Source organism: Trichosurus vulpecula, chromosome 2, assembly GCF_011100635.1.
Source record: "Trichosurus vulpecula isolate mTriVul1 chromosome 2, mTriVul1.pri, whole genome shotgun sequence".
Taxonomy (NCBI): Eukaryota; Metazoa; Chordata; class Mammalia; order Diprotodontia; family Phalangeridae; genus Trichosurus; species Trichosurus vulpecula.
The window spans coordinates 29837211-29859468 of record NC_050574.1 but is presented as its reverse complement, the minus strand read 5'-3'; the positions used below and the strand labels follow the sequence as shown (position 1 = coordinate 29859468).

The 22258-nt window shown below is 43.6% G+C and overlaps 1 protein-coding gene across 1 annotated transcript in view; it reads right to left on the bottom strand.

The window, feature by feature from the left end:
• TTC34 (tetratricopeptide repeat domain 34) overlaps nt 1-22258 on the bottom strand; it is a 55461-nt gene that overhangs the window by 2650 nt on the left and 30553 nt on the right. Inside the window, exons 5-7 of the mRNA XM_036743271.1 lie at nt 20541-20707; nt 16603-16873; nt 14202-14416 (exon numbers count right to left, since the gene is read on the bottom strand). Of these exons, the coding sequence (XP_036599166.1) occupies nt 14202-14416; nt 16603-16873; nt 20541-20707 (653 nt within the window). The remainder of the gene's footprint in view (nt 1-14201; nt 14417-16602; nt 16874-20540; nt 20708-22258) is intronic.

Sequence of the window (22258 nt, the reverse complement as noted above, 5' to 3'; positions counted from 1 at the left end):
ATCACTTCTCACTGATCTTTCCCTTGTGACAAAGAGAAATAATTAGGCAAACACATCGAGTACAAAGACTAAATCCCACAAGGAGTCCAACATAATCCAATGTGTTAGCTAGCCTTTCAAAGGATCAGATGAAATAATATTGATAAGGCATTCATCACAGTGCTTGGCACACAGTAGGCACTTAATAAATGTTTATTTCCTCTCTTCCCTTCTAGCTTTGGGGCATATTAAAATTTGATAAGCAGTATGCCTGTCTGCCCATAGCCCCTCCAACATCGATGGCTTCCATTTTTTTAAAATCTCTGCCAATTTGTTGGGCATGAGGTATTTTTATTTGCATATTTCTTACTATTAATGTTTTGGAGCATTTTCCCATGGAGTAATTTATAGTTTGCAATTTTGCCTCTCTCCAATCTGTCCTTCACACATGTCAAAGTGATATTCTCAAAGAACAAGTCTGACTGTGTCACTTCTCAATTCAATACATTCCAGTGGCTTCTTATTGCCCCTAGTATCTAACATATGCCCCTCTCTTTGGCCCTTAAAACCCTTCATGGTCAAGGTCCAAACTATAGAAGAAGCACACTCTAGAGTTAGAGAACCTCTATTCAAATCCCACTGCTGATGTTTACTATGTGTGACCTTGGGCAAGCTGCTTACATCCATTGGCCTCAGTTTCTCTCTCTGTAAAATTAGGGAATTGGACTAGATAACCTCTGAGTTTCCTCCCTGGTATCCTATGTTGTTTTCCCCAACAGAATATAAACTTCCTGAGGGCAGGGACCCATTAGTTTTTGTCTTTCTATCTCCAGAGTTTAGCACAGTGCCTAGACCCTTAATAAATGCTTTTTGATGGATGGATAAGCATAAGACGACCACTGGACAGATGCTACTTCCCTTCTAGCTGTCCTGCTGCAGGTCCCATTGAATTCTTTCTCTGCCAATAATGCCTCAGGCTCCCACAAGGGGTAGCTATCCTCATGGGCCCACAGCTTCCCCTGGAAACACCACCTCCTCCAAGACAAAAATACTCCAAACTCTGCTCCAGCCTCCCTTTACACCTGCTCATCTGTGGCTGTTACAATAGGGAACAGACTTGTTTGTTGCCTGGGTTAATCCAAGAACTCGCCATTGGAAAAGCATCCTGCAACATTAATGCTGGCTCATTTGTTTTTATGGCCTCGGCAATATGAAACTGGTTCCAAAACATTAAAGTGTGTTTCCCACAAATGACAGCAAGAACTCAGGCAGAGAACAAGGGGAAGGGGGGGACCCTGCAGAGGAGGAAAGTAGGTTTTAAGGAAGAAGATGCTCAGTCCTTGTGGCTTCAGAAGACGAAGAGCCAGAGAGAGGACCACTTCAGCTCCCCATTAATCCAAAAGGCCAGTCAGTTTATTGGTTTTTGGCCAATCCTCTTCTCTCCACAGCCCTCACCTCCTAAAGGCCAAACGCTCATTCGTGAAGGTCGGCAAGGAAAACAGCCCGGACCCTCAGCGCACTAATGGATTTTTCATTACTTCTAACAAACGGACTGTGCTTTCTTCAGGACTCAACCTAGAGAGAATGTGTGAGCTGCCAAGAGAAACTCCACCAAGGCTCAGTCCCACTCAGCAAGGGCAAATGAGTCCTTGGAGCTATGGGGGTGGAAGGAGGCAGGAAGGAGGGGAAGGAGTATGTGACATGTGGGGCCCCCACCTCCCAGCATCCTGCAGGATGGAAAGCTGTCCTACGCACCTTAGCTTTCCTGGCTCAAAACCTGGGTGGGTGAAAAAAATAGGATTATTATCCATAAAACCCCCAGTCAAGTAAACATAAAATAAGGCATAAAAGCAAGCATAAATCCTTGATATATGGAAGCAGGATATTGCAGGGGAAGGAAGACTTCATTTCCTTCCTCTGATTCTTATGACCTATATGGCCTTAGGAAAGTCACTTCTCTTCCCTCAGTTTCCTTATCTGAGATATGAGGCTGTTGGACTACGTTTAGACTGATGACTCTGTGAATATTATACCAATGTGCTATCTGAATAGGGTGGAAATGAACTAATAAATAATGTGGGCATGCTCTGTTTGAATATTTTGGAATTTATATTTTATCCTAGAAGCAAAATAAAATATTTGCTCCATTTTGAGTCTGTTTGAAATTCTGTTGCCTTTGGAAAACTATGCTTTTAAAGAAGTACCCTACTAACCTTAAAAATGAAAAAAAAAATCCAACTATATTTGATTATATAGGGGCAGCTAGGTGGCGCAGTGAGTAGAGCACCTGTCCTGGAGTCAGGAGGACCTCAGTTCAAATGTGGCCTCAGACACTTGACACACTTACTAGCTGTGTGACCTTGGGCAAGTCACTTAACCCCAATTGCCCTGTCCCCTCCCTCTGCAAAAAATATTTTATTTTATAAGAGGCAGTGTGGTTCAGTGGAGAGAGCAATGGGTTGGAGGCCAGAGAACCTGGGTTTGCACCCTGCCTCTCTCAGGCAGGACTTACTGGTATGACCTTGGGTAAGTCACTTCTCTCTGTAAATTAGAGGAGCTTAGATGAGCTGAACTAGGATGACCTTTCTATGATACTAGGAGCCATGGAAGTCTTAGGAGAATAAGTGTTTGGCCTTCCAGGGGACTACTTGGGAAGTAGAGGTCCTGATGTATTTGACACAACATCAAGGATATTATCCAATTCAATTCTACCATAGATCTTTCTTGGAGCAGTGTGTTCAGCTCTGGGCATTATAGTTTATGTAAGAAAATACTGATAACCTGGGGAGTATCCATGTCATAGGAGGGCTGGTTTAGCATGGAAAAGAAAGGGACAAGAAGGCTGTCTTCTGGTGTATGAAGGACTGCCACGTGGAGGAAGGACCAGACTTTTCCTGCTTGGTCCCAGATGTATAGGAGGCAGATAAGTGGTTCAATGGGTACAGTGCTGAGCCTAGAGTAAAGAAGACTTGAGCTCAAAACTAGTATCAGACACTAGCTGTGGGGAAGGGAGAAAGGTCACTGTCTGACTCAGTTTCCTCTACTGTGAAATGAACTTTCCTCCCAAGGTTGTGGTCGTGAAGATCAAATGAGATAATATTTGTAAAATGCTTAACACAGTGCCTGGCACACAGTAGGTGCTTAATAAGTGGTCATCCATGTACACAGATAAGTAAATAGGAGATAATTTGAGGAGAGAGAAAGCATGAGTAACTGGGGGCACCCAAAAAGGTCTCATGCAGGAGGTGGCATCTCAGCTGAACCCTGAAGGAAGGTAGGAATTTTGTTAAAGAGGATACTTAGCCTGTAGAAGAGGAAAAAAATGGGGAGGGGGAGGGGACTGGGGATAGTGGTTGCCTTCAAATATCTAGCGTCTTAAGAGCTATCACAAAGGAGACAATAAGCCTGGTTCAGCTTGACCCCAAAGGATGGAACTAGAAACAACCTGTGAATATTGCAGGAAAGCCAGAATATAAGCGGAAAAAACTTCCTGATATTTACAGCTGTCCTAAAGCAGGATGGGCTGCTTTGGGAACTGGTGAGTGTCCCTCCCTTCAACCAGCAGCCGGATGAGCCCTTGGTAGGGATGTGGCACAGGGCCTGCTTGTTCCAGGATGGGTCTCACTAGATGACCAACTCTGACATTCTGGGAGCCTGTACATTTCAACTGAAGACAGTCTCTTTTCAGTAGATTGCTTCAAGCCCTGTCTGCCAAGAAATGCATAGCTTTCCCATGAATCTGTTAATTCCTCAGCCTCAGTACTACAGAGAGTCAATGTTCTGGAGCTGGCTTTTTTAATCTTTGCTAAGATACCACAGTTTGTAAATGGGCAACATTCTCTCTCTTTCATCTGCTGGTATCTCTTAGGTCTTTTTCAACTAATTCCCCAAAGGACTACAGTGAAGCAATGTCATTGCCACACCACAAAACACTTTATACATAATCATATGAAGGCCTCTTATCTTGTGCAGCAGATGTGTTCCTGCAAAGTTATACATGTGCCTCACTTTGTTAAAGTGAACCCTAATTCTGATGCATGCTGGGCCATGGGCTTTGTAAAGGAACACAGAGATAACTCCTTTTGTAATGTGGACAATCATCCTCTAATTGGTTGGTATCATAAGCTGGGATTTTGGTATATTGGATTTTCTTTAAATGGGGCACATGGACCCTGATGCCTTTGTCTCTTACAGACTGACAGCCTGAAAATCAATCCCTGCTTTGGCATCCCTTAAAGGAAGATCTTTTCAAGTTGGAATTAGGTAGAATAACAAACAGAGCTTCCATTGCTTGAAATAGACCCCCATGAAGTCAATGATGAAACAAAAGTTCCCCTATACCTACCAAAATATTTATAGAAGCAGGTTTTTTTGGCAAGAGCAGAGAAATGGAAACAAAGCTGATGCCCATTTATTGGGGAATAGCTGAGAAATTGCAGTACTTGAATATTATGGAATATTACTGCATTGTAGGAAAGGATGAATCTGGCCATTATAGAGAAGCCTGGGAAGATTTATCAGAACTGATGCAAGCTGAGCAGAAACCGGAAACAATGTATAAAAGACAATGGAGATGGAAAAGATAACAAACAACTGAATCTGAAGGCTGTAAAATTATAATGGCCAAATTGTCCTTTAAGAAGAGACATGAGAAGGCATCTCCATGTCACCCCATTACTAGGCAGAGGTAGGGGACTAACGGTGCAGAACACGGAATGGTTGATATTGTTGGTTAGTTTTGCTGAGCTGGTTCCCCTTCTTTTTTGTTCTGTTATAAAGTACGGCTCTCTGGATTGGAAAGGGGGGAGAAATACTTGGAGAAATGTAGCTAATGTAACTATGGAAGATATCAATGCAAATGTACTTAAAAACTAAACTTTTGTGTAACTATGTCATATACATACATGTGCATATATGTGTGTATATATGCGTATATATACACACATATACATATATATATGCGCGTATGTGTATGTGTATATATATATGCTTTTATGTACTAAGGAGGTTTTTACATTAGTGAAATTGAATTCGATAGAACCAAGCAATTCAGGGGTGACTGTCTCATCTATCTTGGGGTTACCTGGAGTTGGTACTAAATGGTCTTAAAAGAGTCCTTCACAATGCTAGCTGGTGCCTCTCCTTTGGGGGGCACTCTGTGGTAGAGAGCCACTCAGGGAAGACGGGAGCTTGTTGGTAGTAAAAAGGTTGACAAATGGGTGGCTGAAACCTAGTTACCGGATCCTAGCCTTAGAGGAGAAAGGATGTCTAGAAAACATCTCATCCATCCTCCCCATTTTACCGATGACAAAATGGAGGTGCAGAGAGAAGACCTATATGTTTCACAGTCAGAGGACCTCAAACCGGAACAGAACCCCAGAGTTTGCCTAGTCCAACTCGCTGAATTAGAGTCCTTCAACATCATACATGATGGGTGACCATTCACCCTCATGTTACAAAGAGGGAAACTGAGTCTGAGAGCCTTCGAGTGACTCCCCTAGGGTTGCATACCTAGGAAGTGCCAAGGCAACATCTGAACCTGGATCTTCCTGACTTCTAAATCTGGTATGCCCTATGAGATGCCACTCCGAGGTCTCAGGGAGCCACATAAAACATTCTTTGTCTTTAAGAAGGGAAAGCAGCTTCCTGCAGGCATCCATCCATCCACTGCCAAAGTGGAATTCACAGTGGTGCATCATCCATTTATTTTCCTGCCTGAGTTAATGTGCACGAATGGAAAACTCAAGCCAAGTCACAGCTTCAGCCCAAATGGCTTTCAGATGTCAAATTTGAGGCCTGTGAAGGGTACAGGCAGATTAAACCCACAGCCCTGCCTCCTTTCTTCTGCCCCCAGGGCCTGGCTCTGTGGAATGGTTAGCTGGGTCCTGACTCATTACCTCTTCAAGATGGAGTCATTTTTAAAAAGTTTATTCTGAGCACGACTCAGGCTTATCTCAGTGAATTCTGCCAGTGTTTTGATTAATCCACTCTTGTCTTCAGAGGATGGAGGGAGAGAGGGAAGAGAAAGCCGGGGCAGCAAACAAATCCTCTAAGGAGGATCATCAGATCATAGTCCCAGAGCTGGAAGGGACCTCTGAGTCCATCTAAACTAACCCTCGTATTTGACTGATGAGGAAACTGAGGTCTGGGGACCTTATCCAAGGTCATACAGGTCAAAAGATCAAGGGATCATATAGCAAGAAGCAGAAAGGGCCTCCGAGGCCATGAAGTCTTATCCATAGCTGAATGAAAACCCCCTGCACAGAATGGCCGCCCAGCCTCTGACCAAAGACTGGTAGAGGGCAAGGAGCCCCCTACCTCCCGTGGCAACCCAGGGCACCCTTGGAGGAGGTTTCTCATTGCTCGAAGTTTCTTTTTTTCAAAGCCTCAATCTGCCTGTTTGCCTGCTGTACCCTATGCCCCTGATTGTGCCTTCTGGGACATATAACAGGACAAGTCCAGGATGTCTTCCATAGGGCAGCCACTCAATACTGGAAGACTGCTGTCCTGTGTCCTCCTTCTCTTCCTCCCAATTCTTCCAGCTGATCCTCATATGGGTTGGACTCAAGGTCCAGCATGGTTACTTTCCTTTGACCAACCTCCATCTTATGAGCTTTCTTCCTAAAATTTGGCACCTGAGACTGAACCACAATGTACCAGATGTAGTCTGACCAACTCCAGGGCCACTTCTGATTCCTCAGCTTCTCCTGAAGCTTCCACACCACTCCATCCTCATTGCATTGCTCTTATTAGGAAGGCAGGTGGATGGAACTCTGGGCCTGGAGTCATGAAGACCTGAGTTCAAATCCCAACTCAGACACTTCCTAGCTGTGTGACCCTGGGCAAGTCACTCTCTGGGTGTCGGTTTCCTCATCTGGAAAGTGGACACAATAACAGCAACTACCTCTTTGGGCGTTTGTGAGGATTAAATGAAATTCATTTAATTAAATGAATCAGGTGATTAAATGAATTAAATTATTAAATGTTAATATGTAACATCCTTTGTTTGTTCCTTAGTCCTTTTCAGTTGTGTCTGACTCTCCACTGATCCCATTTGGGGTTTTCTTGGAAAAGATACTGGAGCGGTTTGCCCTTTCCTTCTCCAGCTCATTTTACAGATGAGGAAACTGAGGCAAGCCACTTGGCCAGGGTCACACAGCTAGTAAGTGTCTGAGGCCACATTTGAACTTAGGTCTTCCTGACTCCAGCTCTGGAGCCCTATCTATTGTACCACCCACCATGCTTTGCAAACTTTAAAACGCTATATAAATGGTAGCGATCATTACTACTGTTATTATCATTACTACTACTATTAGCTGTGTATTTGTGTGTGTGTCCCCATCTCTTAGTATAGGACATGACATGTAGTAGGTGTTTAATAAATGCTTATTCATTACTGACTGTGTGACCCTGGGCAAGTCACTTAGACTCTCTTTGCCTCAGTTTCCTTACCTGTAAAATGAGGATAATCATGGCACTTATAGGGTTGCAAGAATCAAAGGAAATAATATTTGTAAATTGCTTGGCAAATTTTAAAATTCTATCAGTATTATTGGGTTCTCATTCACATACTTTGTCTCTCCTGACAGAATGGAAGGTCCTTGAGGGCGGGGCTTATTTCGCTTTGGTCAAGGTACCCCCAGCACAGAACACAGAGTAAGATAGTAGAGATAGGGATAGGGACTAGGACTGAGACTTCACTGGTATAGGGAACTCCAAGGTGAGGACATTCCCTTTACTGATGCAGGTAACAGTCTCAGAGAGTCTACTGAACCCAGACCATGGAGAGTCTAAGGGATTTTCCCAGGGTGACTCAGTCAGGATGTATCAGGTCTTCCTGACTTCCAAGGCAGGCACTGTGTCCGCTCTGATACACCATCTTTCTTAGAAGGGTGGTAGACATTTAATAAAAGATTGTTGTTCGGTTGGTTGATTAGGTCAGAGAGCAGAAGCCTCTCCCTCGCCCTGGACATTATGCTCCCCATAAGTCTCTGTCCTAGTTCACCCATCCCTCCTTCCTCTCTCCAGACTCCAAAGGTTTCTTGGGAATCTCTGGACACTTACCCACCCCAACCCCAAATACACACACACACACACACATACACACACATACGCACACACACACAATATCCTTTCACAAAAAAAAAAAACAAGGGCTATGGAGGGGGGAAACATGAGAGGTCTAACTAAGCCAGACCGTCCACCCCAAAAGACATTTGCACATGAAACTAGGACAACAACAACAAATAAATGAAAAATGTAAAAATATGTTACAGTGCCATTTAATTGGGTGGGACTGAGGCATATAATAAAAATGAAAGAAAAATCTTGGCCGTTGGGGTACCTGAAGCTGAGAAAGATACCAACTGTAAGTTCATGGATTGAGATCTAGAAGTGACCTTTGGGGTCACCTAGTCTAGCTCCCCTATTTCACAGATGAAGAAAATGGGGTCTAGAAAGGGAAGGGACTTGCCCTAGGTCTGGGCATTATGGGAAATATACGGAAAGTGGCATAAGGGAAGAACTCTAGAACTAAAGTCAAAAAACCTGGGCTCAAAATGTCCTATTGCCAGAGGCAATTAGGAGTGTCTTACACTAAAGTTCAGGGTAGGCCAGACATCTTCAGGACATTGATTCAATGGACATCTGATCTAATCTCTACTCCAATCCTCAAGGTGAAGGGCAGGGTGTAGAACTCTCTTTTTGAAAGAATATACAGAACATTATGTGTATATATATATATGCACACTTCATACATACACACAACAATGTTTATATACACAATATAATGATGTCATTCAGTCATTTTCAGTCATGCCTGACTCTTCATGATCCATTTTCTTGGCAAAGATACTGGAGGGGCTTGCCATTTCCTCCTCCAGCTCATTTTACAGATGAGGAAACTGAGGCAAACAGTGTCAAGTAACTTGCTTAGGGTCAAACAGTGAAGAAGCGTCTGAGGCTGGATTTGAACTCGTGAAGTTGAGTCTTCCTGAGTCCAGGCCCAGCACTGTGTGCACTGTGATGCCATCTAGCCGCCAAAATTTGCCTCTGGGTAAAGTCTGTTGTTGTTGTCAGCTGTCTGTCCTTTGTTCTCCTAGAGGACCATGACTTCAGGATGGAGATGTCAGGACTTGCAAGTGAATTGGATCATGGAATGGCAGAGGTGGAAGAGAATTGAGGTCAAAGCATCCCACCTGTCCTTGTACAAGACTCTCTACAACATTCCCATGACTGGTCCTCCAGCATCTGCTTGGAGACCCCAAGCCATGGAGAACTCACTCCTTTCTAAGGCAGCTTGGTTCCACTTTTGAATGACCCTAATTGTTAGGCATCTTTTCCTTACTCAAACCTAAATCTGCCTCTGGCAGTGAGATCTTTGAACCCAGGTTCTAGGCCTCTACTTTCAGGATTCTTTTCTTATGCAGCTTTTCCCACATTGGAATCCCGGCTCAGATACTTACAAGCTGCTTAACTGGGTATATAGAGCAAGGCAAAAGAGTCCTCACCCTCAAGGAGTTCACATTCTATGAGGGAGACAACATGCAATCAACTTCATACGCGTAAGATATACATGGAATAAAAAATCTCAGAAGGAGGGGCAACTAGGGGGCACCATAGTGCACACAGCGCTGGGCCTACAGTCAAGAAGACTCATCTTCATGAGTTCAAATTTGACCTTAGACACTTACCAGCTGTTTAACCCTGGGCAAGTCACTTAACCCTGCTTGCCTCAGTTTCTTCATCTGTAAAATGAGCTGGAGAAGGAAATGGCAAACCACTCTAGTATCTTTACCAAGAAAACCCCAAATGGGAACATGAAGAGTCAGGTACAATTAAACACCAATCACAGAAAGGGGAGGGGGGGTTGGAAAAGGCCTCTTAAAGAAGATGGATTTGGGGCTGAGTCTTAAAGAAGCCAGGGAAGTAAGAAGACATTATTACCAGCATGGGGGACATCCAAGAGGAAATCCCCCAGCCCATTTGGTGCATTCCCTCTGGAGGACTCATGGAAGGGCATGGATAAGCATCATGCAGAGTAAGAAGGGAGTGAGGAGCTGAAATCTGCATTGTAAGAGATGGTACCCACATGGATGAGATTCTGTGTTCACCAGAGTTCCCAAGTAAGTGGTCTCTTTGTCTTAAAGCTGGTATAGTTCCAGGGATGCAGACCTGAAGCATGTCCTGAACTATAGTGTTTTGGTGGGGTCAGAATCTTGGTTCGTGAAGACAATGAGACAATGTATGTAAAAAGAATGAGCATTTCTATGTCACCTAATATGTGCTAGCACTGTGCTAAGTGTGTTTTACAATTATCTCATTTGATCCCCATAACTCTGAGAAGTAGGTGTTATTATGACTCCATTTTACAGACAAGGAAACTGAGATAAACAGCAATGACACAACTTGCCTAATGTCACACAGCTAGGAAGTGTCAGATGCTGGAATTGAACACTCTAGCCATTGCGCCACCTAGCTGCCTACTTCAGAATTCCCTTTTGGGAAGCCTAGAATGGCTACACAGTCTGAGGGAAAAAGTATGCCTCTGGGATTGGGGCAGCGCTGAGCAGATCCTCACTCCAATCTTCACTACAGAGACTTAGCAAAAAGCAGCATCTCCTATCATCTTCACAAGAATGGAGGGGAGAGGGGAAGCAGGACTACTGTCTCATGGAGGTATCTGGGGAAAGGGCAGGCTTGGTCATTTGGAAAAAGAGCTGTGTCCGTGGAAAGGACACGATGGACACCAGATTAATAATGACAACCCAACTGGATGGAGCCACTTCTGACTGGAGGTCTCAGTATCCAATTACTGGCCTGCCCTTTAGCAAGAAATAGGGACCATTTCTCCATGTCCAGCCAAGCCTCAAGACATCCAGTAGAGGACAGGAGAGGGTGGCTAGATTCAGGGCAGGCTTCCTCCTTCCAAGTCTGTGTCTTTAGTCCATTGGAGGAGGGAGGAGAGGAGGCCTGGCTATCAGGAGATCCGGCACCAGGGCCATCCCAACGAGCCTGTGAACTCCCTTGGGTTTCTCATTTTCCCAGAAGGACACATCAGAGCCTTTAGGTTTAATGCGAATGCTTCAAACCCTAGGCCTCCTTTTAAGCCAGGTAGGGACCTTTGAGTCCCTAAACCTCTCAAAAGAAAGGGGCATGGCTTTAGAGAAGCCATGGAAGGTTTTTTATTTATTTATTTATTTATTCATTCATTTATTTATTTATTTATTTATTTATTTATTTATTTATTTATTTATTTATTTCTTACTGTCATCCTGTTCTCCAAAGATGCAAACAAAGTAGAGATAAAGCCAGAGGCTTCATCAGTCTGATGCAGCTAATCCAGAAAACAGATTTTTTTTCTTAAGATGTCAGTCAATAAGGCAGAAAGGCAGTCTCCTTCAAAACTTCTCCAGGGTTAGACACTGAATTCTGGCACCTGTCTGTCCCGCTCTTGGGTTGACACCAAGTTAGAATGACAAAGATGGGGAAAGTTTTAGGATTGTACCCAGGTCCTCCTGACTTGAAATCTAGTGCCACCTGGCTGCTTCAGCTGGCAGCTTCCCAGATGACCTCTCTGCGTCCCATCTTTCCCCTTTTCAATTCATTTTCTGTCTTGTGGCCCAACTGACATTTCTTAAACAAAGACCTGACCATGCCACCCACCCTGACTCAGAAAATTTTCAATGGCTCCCTATTGCCGCTAAGCTAAAATACAAAAATACAATACAAATAACAAAAAAAATATAAAATCCTCAGCTTGGCATTTAAAACTTCCTGCTGTCTTCCACTTTCCTTTCCATTCTTATTTGTAGTATTCCTCAGGCCTGTCTGTTCCCATCAACCAGCAGATGAGCTGACCCTTGTACATGACCCTGTAACTCCCCTTCTGTGTAAGATGGTCCTTGGGTCTAGAATACCTTCCCCCTCCTCTCTGCTCATTGGAATCCTTAGCTTCCTTCTAGGCAAAGGTCAAGTACCACTTTGTACGTGAAACCTTCTCTGATTCCCTCAGTAGCTAATATCTAACATGCCCCCATTACCTTGTAGCTACTTTGTAAATATTTCATATTTATTTATATGTATGTATGCTGTTTCTTCTTATAGAGAATAAGCTTCTCAAGGGCAGGGATCATTTCGTGTTTGTCTGTGCATCCTCCATATGCCTAGAACAGTAGGCACTTACTAAATGCTTGTTAATGGATTCCCCGACATATGCCTAGCACAAGTACACAGTAGGCACTTACTAAATGCTTGTTAATTGATTCCATGACATACCCGCCACACACATGTACACTCCCTGAAGTTATTAGGACTCTCTCCATCTTGAATTCACTTTGTATAAACTTCATTTATTCATGTATATTTCATATCCCCTTCCCTCTTTCCTGTAGATTTTTAACTCCTTGAGGGAAGGGGTTATTTAATTTTTGTCATTCTATTCCCAGTGTTTAACTTAGCACTTGGCACATAGTAGGAGCTTAATAAGATTGTAGATGTATGGGTGGAAAGGAACACAGAGACCACAAAGTACAAACTCCTCATTTTACAGATGAAGAAACTGAGGGCAGGGACCTTGCCTTGCCCAGGGTCACACAGAAGGTAAATGTCAGAGGTAGCACTTGAACCCCTCCCCTCTGACTAGAAAATGCTGGTTTCATTGAACTGCACAGGAGCCTGACCTCCATTCCCAGTCCTCATCTTTCAGGCTCCTCCGGGATGGTTTTCAAGCCCCTCTCCTGGGGAGGAGGAGACATAATCCATGCATCAATGAGTCCCAGACAGTCAAATGAGATTCCACTGGCTTATTCCTGGTACAAGGTGTCTCATCCCCCCTTCACGGGTACAGAGGCTTCTCTCAGACAAGGTAAGCAAGAAACTTTTACAAGCTGATAAATTAATTCTTGTTTACCAAGCTGTCTTCTCGCCATCAGCTAGAGCCATAACTGCAAATTGCATGCCTGTGCTTGCCTCAGAGACACACTCAGGTAATCAGGCAGCCGCCATGGCCTTAATAGGGGCTGATGAAGAGCAGGAGTGAATTTCCAAAGGGTGGAGGAAGCGTAGATGGGGCTTTTAGGCTGCTGTGGCTGCCTGAGTGAACAACAGGATGGGGGCGGTGGGCGGTGGTGGGAATAGGGGAGGGCACCCCCACCCGCTCACCTCTCCCACAGAAACAGACACACAGCAGCATCTGGATTCCTCCTTCTATCCAATGGCCCTTTGGGTCATTGTCTCGTCTCCCCTGTTACACAGCGAGCTCGTTGCGGGCAGGGCTATCTTGTTTTTGTTTGCTTGCTTTTTTCTCTTTTTCCATCTAGAATTCATTGTGAAGTTCTTAGGTGTGCATCATTTCATCCGAGTCTCACAAACACCCCGTCCAGGGTAGCTATAATTCGTCCCATCTTATTTAGTCAGTAACAGAAGAAAACAAAAACAAAATCTCAGATTCTTGGGGCCTTTTGGAGATCTGTTGAATTCAAAGCAATGTGATGCAATTCAATGTGAGATCACAAGGAGCAGGGATTCTGCTCCAAGGGGTCACCCTTGGAAAGACAGCAGAGGAAGTGGGGTACAGAGGAATGACTGCTGACTTGGAGTCAGAGGGTCTGGGATCAAATGCTTCATCTGTCACTTAGAACCTTTGTGACCTTGGTCAAGTCATTTACTTCTCTGGGCCTCAGTTTCCTCCTTTGTAAAAGGAGGGGGTTGGGCTGGATGACCTCTGAGGTCCTTTTCAGCTCTAAGTAGGATCACAGATTTAGAGCTAGGGCTCAGAGATTATCCACCTCAACCCTTACATTTGACAGATAGGGAAACTGAGGTCCATGAAGGTAAAGTGATTTGCCCAAGGTCACATAGGTAGCATGCATCCAATTCTCCAATACCAGAACCAGCGCTCTTTTCACTGATTCCCTCCAAGTGCATGGCCCGTTAGAAAAAGTACTTCATTTGAGATCAGATCTGGGTTCAAATCTTGGCTCTGCCATTTACTACCTGGATGTCTTTAAGCGAGTTCTTCTCTGGGCCTGTTTCCTTATTTGTAAAATGGGGATCATAGAAGCACCTGACTCCACAGTTGATGTGAGGATCAAATGTGATAATATTTATAAGCACTTAGCACAGTGCCTGGCACATAGGAGGGACTTAATAAATGTTCCCTTCCCCTCGCTTCCCTTGACTCTTGGCAGATCTAAGCAAGATGGCGCCAGCCCCTACCGTACCTGTGACAGGCTGTGCCTCTGCTTGGTGTCCAAGAGGTGCAAGAGGAACCCCAGATCCTTAGGGTCTTTCCCAGCTAGGGGCTGCAAGTTGTGAATGGCGGCTACAGTGTCTCTCTTCTTCACCTGGAGGAATCCCAGACGGGCCTGGGCAGGCTCAGACCTGGGAGTGGGGCCAAGGACTTCTTGTAGGTGCTCAAGAGCCTTCTCATAGCAACCTGTTTGAGGGAGAACATAGAAACAAAGGTCAGAAGGACTGCTGTACCATGCATGGCAAACTCAACAGATCAGCTCTAAATTTGGAGTCAGAAGTGTTGGGTTCAAATCCTCACTACACTGCTGGGTGACCTCCAGCAAATCACTGCTATGGCCTCAGTTTCCTCATCTATAGAATGGAGGTTGGATTAGGCAGCTTCTCAGATCCCTTTCAGCTCTAAATCTTGGTTTCCGTTATATGATAACAGTAACAACTACCATGCTACAACATTACTTTTTTAGGCACGTTAAGGTCCTCAAAGATCTTTCTGTGTTATCTCTTTTGACCACGTGTGTCTTATCTCATTGGATGACGGACATGATCTCATCTGATCCTCAAAACAACACCCTGACATGAGAATTACAGGCATAATTACTGCCATTTTATAGACGAGGAAACTGAGGCTCAGAGGGGGTTGGCAATTTGCCCAGTTATCTAGCTAGTTAAGTGCTTGACATTTGAACCTAGGTTTTGACTCCATTCACAAACTGACTGACTCACATTTATTCCCAAATTGTTGGAAACCAGTCTCAAAATGATGTGTCCTTCACCCCCAGACATAACCTAATACTCTATCTCTACTTTTCCTATGCACTTATCCCTTTCTGTTTTTGTCTTGTCATCCTTTGAGTAGCTGTCTCTCCTGCTAGACTGTGAGCCCCCTGAGGGCAAGGGACATCTTTTTTCTTTCTTCCTTCTAGTATACAGCGTAATGTTCTTTGAATGTACATGATTTCACTTGAGTCCCACAACAGCTCTGTGCAACACAATTATAACTTGCCCTAGTTAATGTGTGGCACTCAGGCAAAACAAACAAACAAACAAAATTAAAAACCCTAATTCTGTGGACCTCTTTGAGATCTGCTGGACTCAGTGCAAGGCAATTCAACGTCCACTGTGTTCCCTGAGAATTGGCATAGAGGATAGAATGACAGACGGGAGATCAGGAAGAGAAGACTGGGAGGAGACATGATCGCTGCTTTTAAATACCTACTGGTTGTCACATAGAAGAGGGATTAGTCTTGTTCAGCTTGGCCCCCAGAGACCAGGGCCAGAAGCAATGGGTACCAGGACACAGTGTCGGGCTGGAGGTCAGGACAAACTTCCTAACAATAAGAACCACCCAGAAGGAAACTGGGAGGTGGTGAAGGTCTTCAAGCAGAGCCAGAATGAGGACCCAGAGGTCCTGACCCTCAGTCTGGGGATCATTCCTCTCTACTCTTCTACCCCTGGTTTCACCTTTCAAGTTTTATCAAAGGGAAATGTGTCCTACTTTGATCCCACCAGGATCTTCCCTTCCCAAAGGCTGTGGGTCCAGGTCCCTCCAGGCTCTTGACTTTGAGAGTGGATATTTTTGCTCACACCCATTGCCATTGGTTCTGCTGGACTATGCTGCCTGTCATTTAGTCAATAAATATTTATTAAGCACCTACTACATGCCAGGTACTGTTCTTTTTTTTAAAAAAAAACATTTTATTTATTTTTGGTTTTCAACATTGATTTCAACAAGATTTTGAGTTTCAAATTTTCTCCCCATCTCCCCCCTACCCCACTCCAAGATGGCATGCATTCTGATTACCTTTGTCAAGTGTGCCTTCCCTTCTATCATCACCCCCCTTATCCTCCTCCCCCTTACTTTCTTGTAGGGCAAGATAGGTTTCTATACCCCAATTCAGGGCACTGTTCTAAGTGTTAGGTATACAAAGAGAAGCGGAAGACAGTCCCTGCCCTCAAGGAGCTTCTAGTCTAATGGAGGAGACAACATGTGAACAAATATATGCAAACAAGTTATATCCAGGCTAAATAGAAAATAACTAACAGAAAGAAGGCGCTGGAATTAAGAGGAATTAAAGAAAGTGTCTTGTAGAAGGTGGGATTTTAGCTGGGACTTTAGCTGCCTGCTGCTGACCCCTAACAACCGCTGGGCCTGTCTCTCTACCCTGTTGCTTACCTCTCCTTAATGGGACGTAGGCCCCAATTAAAATGTGATCTCTTGGAGAGCAGGGACTCTCTGGTTTGTCCATTTCCATTCCTAGAGCTTAGAATGATACTTGGCATATAGTAAGCACTTAATAAATGCTTTTCCATCTCATGTCATTTCCATATAGAACACTGATAATATATTCCCTGCTAAAGCATCATTCTTACCTGTTAAAATCCAAACATCTGCAAGGAGGATGCGCCAGCTGGCATTTGTGGCGTCTATTTTAATGAGCGCTTCCCCGATGGCCAGCAGTTTCTTGGAGGGCTCTTCTCTAGGAAGGTTCCTGTCCAAAGCCAGCTGGTTCAACCCAGTTCTGCAGTGGGAGTAGAGGCCTTGAGTGATGAAGACCTGGGCTTCTTGTTTCAGTGACAAGATCTCAGGGACCACTCCCGCCATGTCCAGGGTAAGAGCAGAAATGATGCTGTCCACAGCCTCCTATGAAGACAATCGACAGTGGGGGAGCTCAGGCTTGGGCCCCAAACTCTCCTTCTCAGAAGGTTGTGCAACACTGACAGAATTTTTGCTTTTATTTGTATTCTTGGTGCCAGACACATAGCAAGCAATTAATAAATGCTTGTTGACCTGACTTGACATGTATATGAGGCAGTTAGCGTGATGCTGTAGATAACTTGGCCAACATATTACACTTAACACAATACTTGAAGATTCACCAAATGTCTTTTTACTCAAAAGCCCTACAAGTCTGGAAGTGTGAGCACTGTTATCTTCATCATACAGATAAAAAAATAGAAGCATAGAGAAGTACACAGACTCATCCAAGGTCACACGGTGACAAGCATTTATTAAACACCTACTATGTGTCAGCCACTGAGCTGAGCACTAAGGATACAAAGAAAGGCAAAAATCAACCCCTGCCTTCAAGGAGTTCACAGTCTAATGGGATAGACCATATCACATGCAAACCAGATGCATACTGGCTAAATTGGAGGTAATCTCAGAGATTGACATTCAGGGCTTCAGGGGCCAAAACTGATATCTTCTTTCTAGGCCATGCTTGTCTCTATTCATTCATTTCTACTTAGCTATTTTGTTCGTGACTTTGGCAAAGCCTGCTTTCTTTACTTGGCCTTGGATAGTAATCCATCTCTAAATAAAATATCCATTCTACAGCATTCCTGACCAGTGGCCATCTTCAACAAGATTATCTTTAAATAATGAGCTTCTACAGAAAGGAGTACTGCCCTAGGTATTATGGGAAAGAGGGGAAAAGTATAAGAAGTTCTATTGGTGGAGGGTAGTTATATTACTGGCTGTCAGTCTCATCCGACTTAACGACCCCATTTGGTGTTTTCTTGGCAGAGATACTGGAGTAATTTGTCATTTCCTTCTCTAACTCATTTTACAGATGAGGAAATTAAGTCCAACAAGGTAAAGTGACTTGGCCAGGGTCACACAGCTGGGAAGTGTCTGAGACCAGAGTCGAACTCAGGAAGATGAGTCTTCCTGACTCCAGACCTCGACTCTCTATCCATCATGCCACCTAGCTGACCTGTAGCCTCTCATTAACTATTTGCGATGAAGATCTAGTCTATTTCGTCTAACGATCACAGCAGTAGTAACAATCAATGATGGTAACAGCTAACGTTTGTATAGCGATTTAAGATTTACCAAATGCCTTACCCATACCTGGCCTTGACCCTGAAATTAAAAACAAAACTTTCCAAAAACCTTGTGTACAAAAGCACCTTAACTTGGAGAGAGGAGACAGATAATCCTACCAAGCACAGAAATGACCAGGGTTCTAAATATTCTATTTTTAACAGCTTTATCATTATTGTTTTCCCCCTTCTCTTCCATAGAACTTCAACTGCTAACTGAATCAGGAAACTAAGCAAGCTGCATGAAGGGCCTGTTTTTATCTAGAGAACCATCAAGTTGGGAAGCTACTTCCAATTACCAGGATGCAGATTGGCTTTCTGTTGATAAACATAGCTGTTTCTGCCAGAAAGGGGGCGCTATTTGGCAGCCCAAATATGAAACCATATGATCCTAAAGTAGGGTACTGGTCCTGTCCTGCCCTGAAACATTCCATCCAATCCTATCCCATCCCGTCCCATCGCATCCCATCCCATCCCATCCCATCCCATCCCATCCCATCCCATCCCATCCCATCCCATCTCATCCCATCCCATCCTATCTCATCCCATCTCACCCTATCACATCGCATATCTTCTTGAGCCCATAGAAATGGGGAGGCAGCATGTGGTGGACAATGGCAGACCTAGGGTCATAGGATCATAGAACTAGATCTGGAAGGGACCCCAGAGGACTAGATAAACCTTTCCACTCTTCAGAAGGGGAAACGGAGGCTCAGAGAGGTTGAGTAATCACCTCAATGACCCACAGGTGGCATGGATCTGCGATCAGAACCCAAGCCCTTTCACTGCAGAGCCAGGTCTCCCCACTACACAATGGAAAATCTGGGTTTGAATCCCTGATCTGATGCTAATTGCCAATGTGTGATACTGGGCGATAATAATAGCTGTTAGTTACATAGCACTTTAAGATGTACAGAGAGCTTTGCATATGTTGTCTCATTCAATTCTCTCAATGAGCCTATGAGGTGGGTATTATCATTATTATTCCTATTTGACAGAGGAGAAAACTGAGACTGAGGGAAGTTAGTGACTTGCCCAAGGTCACACGGTATCTGAAGTGAGATTTGGATTCAGGTCATGCTGGGGCAAAGAAGCTTGGCTCATCACAGTGTCTGGTACATGGTATGTGCTTAATAAGTGTTTATTGAATGATTGACTGATTTAAAGAAGTGACCTAGGGCCAGTCACTTCACCTGGTCTGGTTTTCAGTTTCTCGTCTGTAAATTGAGTGCATTGGACTAGATGACCGCTGAGGTCTCTCTTGACTTTAACAATCTCTGTTTTTGGTGGAGAGAAGCATTTATTGAGTTCCTGACCTATAGGTGAGACATGTGGGTGGAGGTGAAGATGAAGAATATATAATTTCTATCCTCAAAGAGCTAATGGTGAAACTGGAGGAACAGGACGTGGATAGTGATAGCTATAATATACAGCAAACTAAAATGGGAGATGGGAGCTCAAATGAGAGTCAATTTATGATTCTTTGGGAGAGAGTAGAGAACTCTCAGCTCTTTACTTTGTCTTCTTCCAAAGAGAAGCAAGGAGGTGGAAGGGATTTCTTTGTATCTATTCTTCCCTATTCTGAAACTCACCACCAGGAGTAGAAACCAACTTCCTTCCTTCCTTCCTTCCTTCCTTCCTTCCTTCCTTCCTTCCTTCCTTCCTTCCTTCCTTCCTTCCTTCCTTCTTTCCTTCCTTCCTTCCTTCCTTCCTTCTTTCCCTCTTTCCTCCCTCCCTCCCTTTCTTACTTCCATTGGTAGATTACAACCTCTATGTTCTTTGTGGCCCCATTTCTGTGGATAATTGAGGACTGACCTTACAAAAGGTAAAATACGTGCTTTGTTCATCGGTTAGAATTTTCCAAAATTCCAAAGACCTTTTTATCCATTTTTGGGAATACTAAGACATGTACTCTAAGGAGTTTTTGGAAATTTCCCAGAGGTACCTTTGGTAGGGGTCAAAATAAATCAAAGAAATATGAATGGGGGGCTCCCCTTGAGATAGGACCACCTGGAATACTGGGGCATCTAAGTCCCCTGTGATCCTATGATCTCTGAGGTCCTTTTCTGCTCTAAAAACCTATAATCAACCTATTCACTGAACGGTGTCTTTAAAATGAGGAGCTCCCCTCGTGTATCTAAGCATTTGTTCACAGATCATTAACTGCTTGGTGGGGAAGAAACAAAGGCTGAAACAGCTCTGATGCCAGGATGTAAACTATTAGGAAGACAGGACTCAATTATAAAAATCTGGTTTATATTCAAATTTTTAGGAAAATTTTAGAAGTTGAAGTTTTCCGTCATTTCCATAAATTTAATTTTGATCTTTGGTCACAGTGGGCCCAGCTTTAGGGCATATCCTACCCAGTCCAAAAAACTTTGATCCTAAATTGTCCAAGGAATGAAGAAGACATCTCTGTAGGTCTTTCTCCAGCTGTCTGTCACCCAAAGCTCCTTACTTCCTCAAAGTATGGATGGTCATACCTTCTGCTGATTCAGAACCAGATACATAAATGCCCGACCACACAGAGCCTGCACATTGGTAGGGTCAGTCCTGAGGATGGTGTTGAAGTCATAAATGGCTGTTTTCTTCTGGCCTAGGTGGCCATAGCATCGGGCCCTGGCCAGGAGGGATTCCCTGGCCTGGCTTCCTGGAGAAGAGAAGAGATAAACAAGTTAGACCACACTATACATTGGTAAGTAATGGAGTGCCCATCAACTGGGAAATGGCTGAACTAATTGTGACATACAAATGTAATAGAACCTGAATATTATAGTGTGATATGACAAAAGGGGATGTTTTGGAGAAATTTGGGAAGAATCGTATAAACTGATGCAAAATAGAGTGAACAGAATCAGCAGAACAAATTATGCAATTAACAACGAAATAGATTTAAGAACTTTGATCAGCACAATAACCAGAAATAACCATAGGCCTGATGATGAAGCACTCTGAGAGAGAGGTGATGACTCAGGGAGCAGAATAGAACACACATTTCTGGATATAGTTAACATGAAAATGTGTTTTGTTTAACTATGTGTATTTGTTATGAGAGTTTTATTTTACTTTTTTATTTTGCAATGGGGTCACAGTTAGAGGGAAAGAAATGTTAAAAATAAGCCACCCTTCCCTTTCTATGCCCCCCCAAAGAAAGGGAACAAAAGGAAGGCCAAAAAAGGAACCACAGATAGGAGAGCTTTGAAAATTACATGGTGAATTTATTAAATACCTAAAAATAAAATCAAGCTCTACAGAATAGAGATTTTCTGTCTTGTGTACAGCACTTTCTTTCTGCTCTAAATGCACTCAGTTTATTTGGTGTTTGCAAAATTTAGAATTTAAAAATAAGGAAAAAAACAAGTCAGGCCAGAGTTGGTCTAATGTCTATTAAGAAAACTCTTGATTTGTGGGTCAAGAGGGGGAAGGGAACTCTGCTAATCTTTGTTTGAAGCCTTCCAATGAGACAGCCCATTCTACTTTGGGAGAGTCCTAATGGTTAGGAAGCTTCTTCTCCTTTGTAGGCCCTAGTTCAGTCCTCTGGGGCCAAGTAGAACAAAGCTAATCCCTCTTTCCACATGGCAGCCCACCATATTCCTCCTGAGTCTTCTCTTCATTTTCCTGACTCCAAGTCTGGCATTCTCTCCACCACAGGGAGGACATAGATTATTGGAGAGAGTAGGCAGGGAAGGTACCTATCCAGACAGAGCATCAGCAAAGGTATGGAGGGAGGAATAAGCTGGGCAAGTATGAGAAAGAACAGAGATGAAGCCTTGCTCTTCTCTAGATTAGTTCCTCCTCTACCGAAGGGGCCCACATCACCTTTCATCCACCAACCCATCAACAAACTAATGAGTATTTATAAAATAACTACTCTGGGCCAAACCCTGTGGTGTGGATACAAATACAAAAACAAAGTCAATTCCTGTCCTCAAGGAGCTTATATTTTATTGGTATTCATAATCAGAGGTATCAGACACACCATCCACAATACTCCCAAGTGCCCCCTGAACCAGATTAAAATATAAACAGGAGATATTTAACAAAATAGATAAAAATCCAACAAAATACAGATAAGATATTTTAAAACTAAGTCAATATACACAGAAGGATTCTTATAGACCGTTTAATGACCCTTGGTTCTATTTGAGTTTGACACCACTCTTTATAATGGCCAGTCAAGTTCTCTATTATTTCCTGAAAT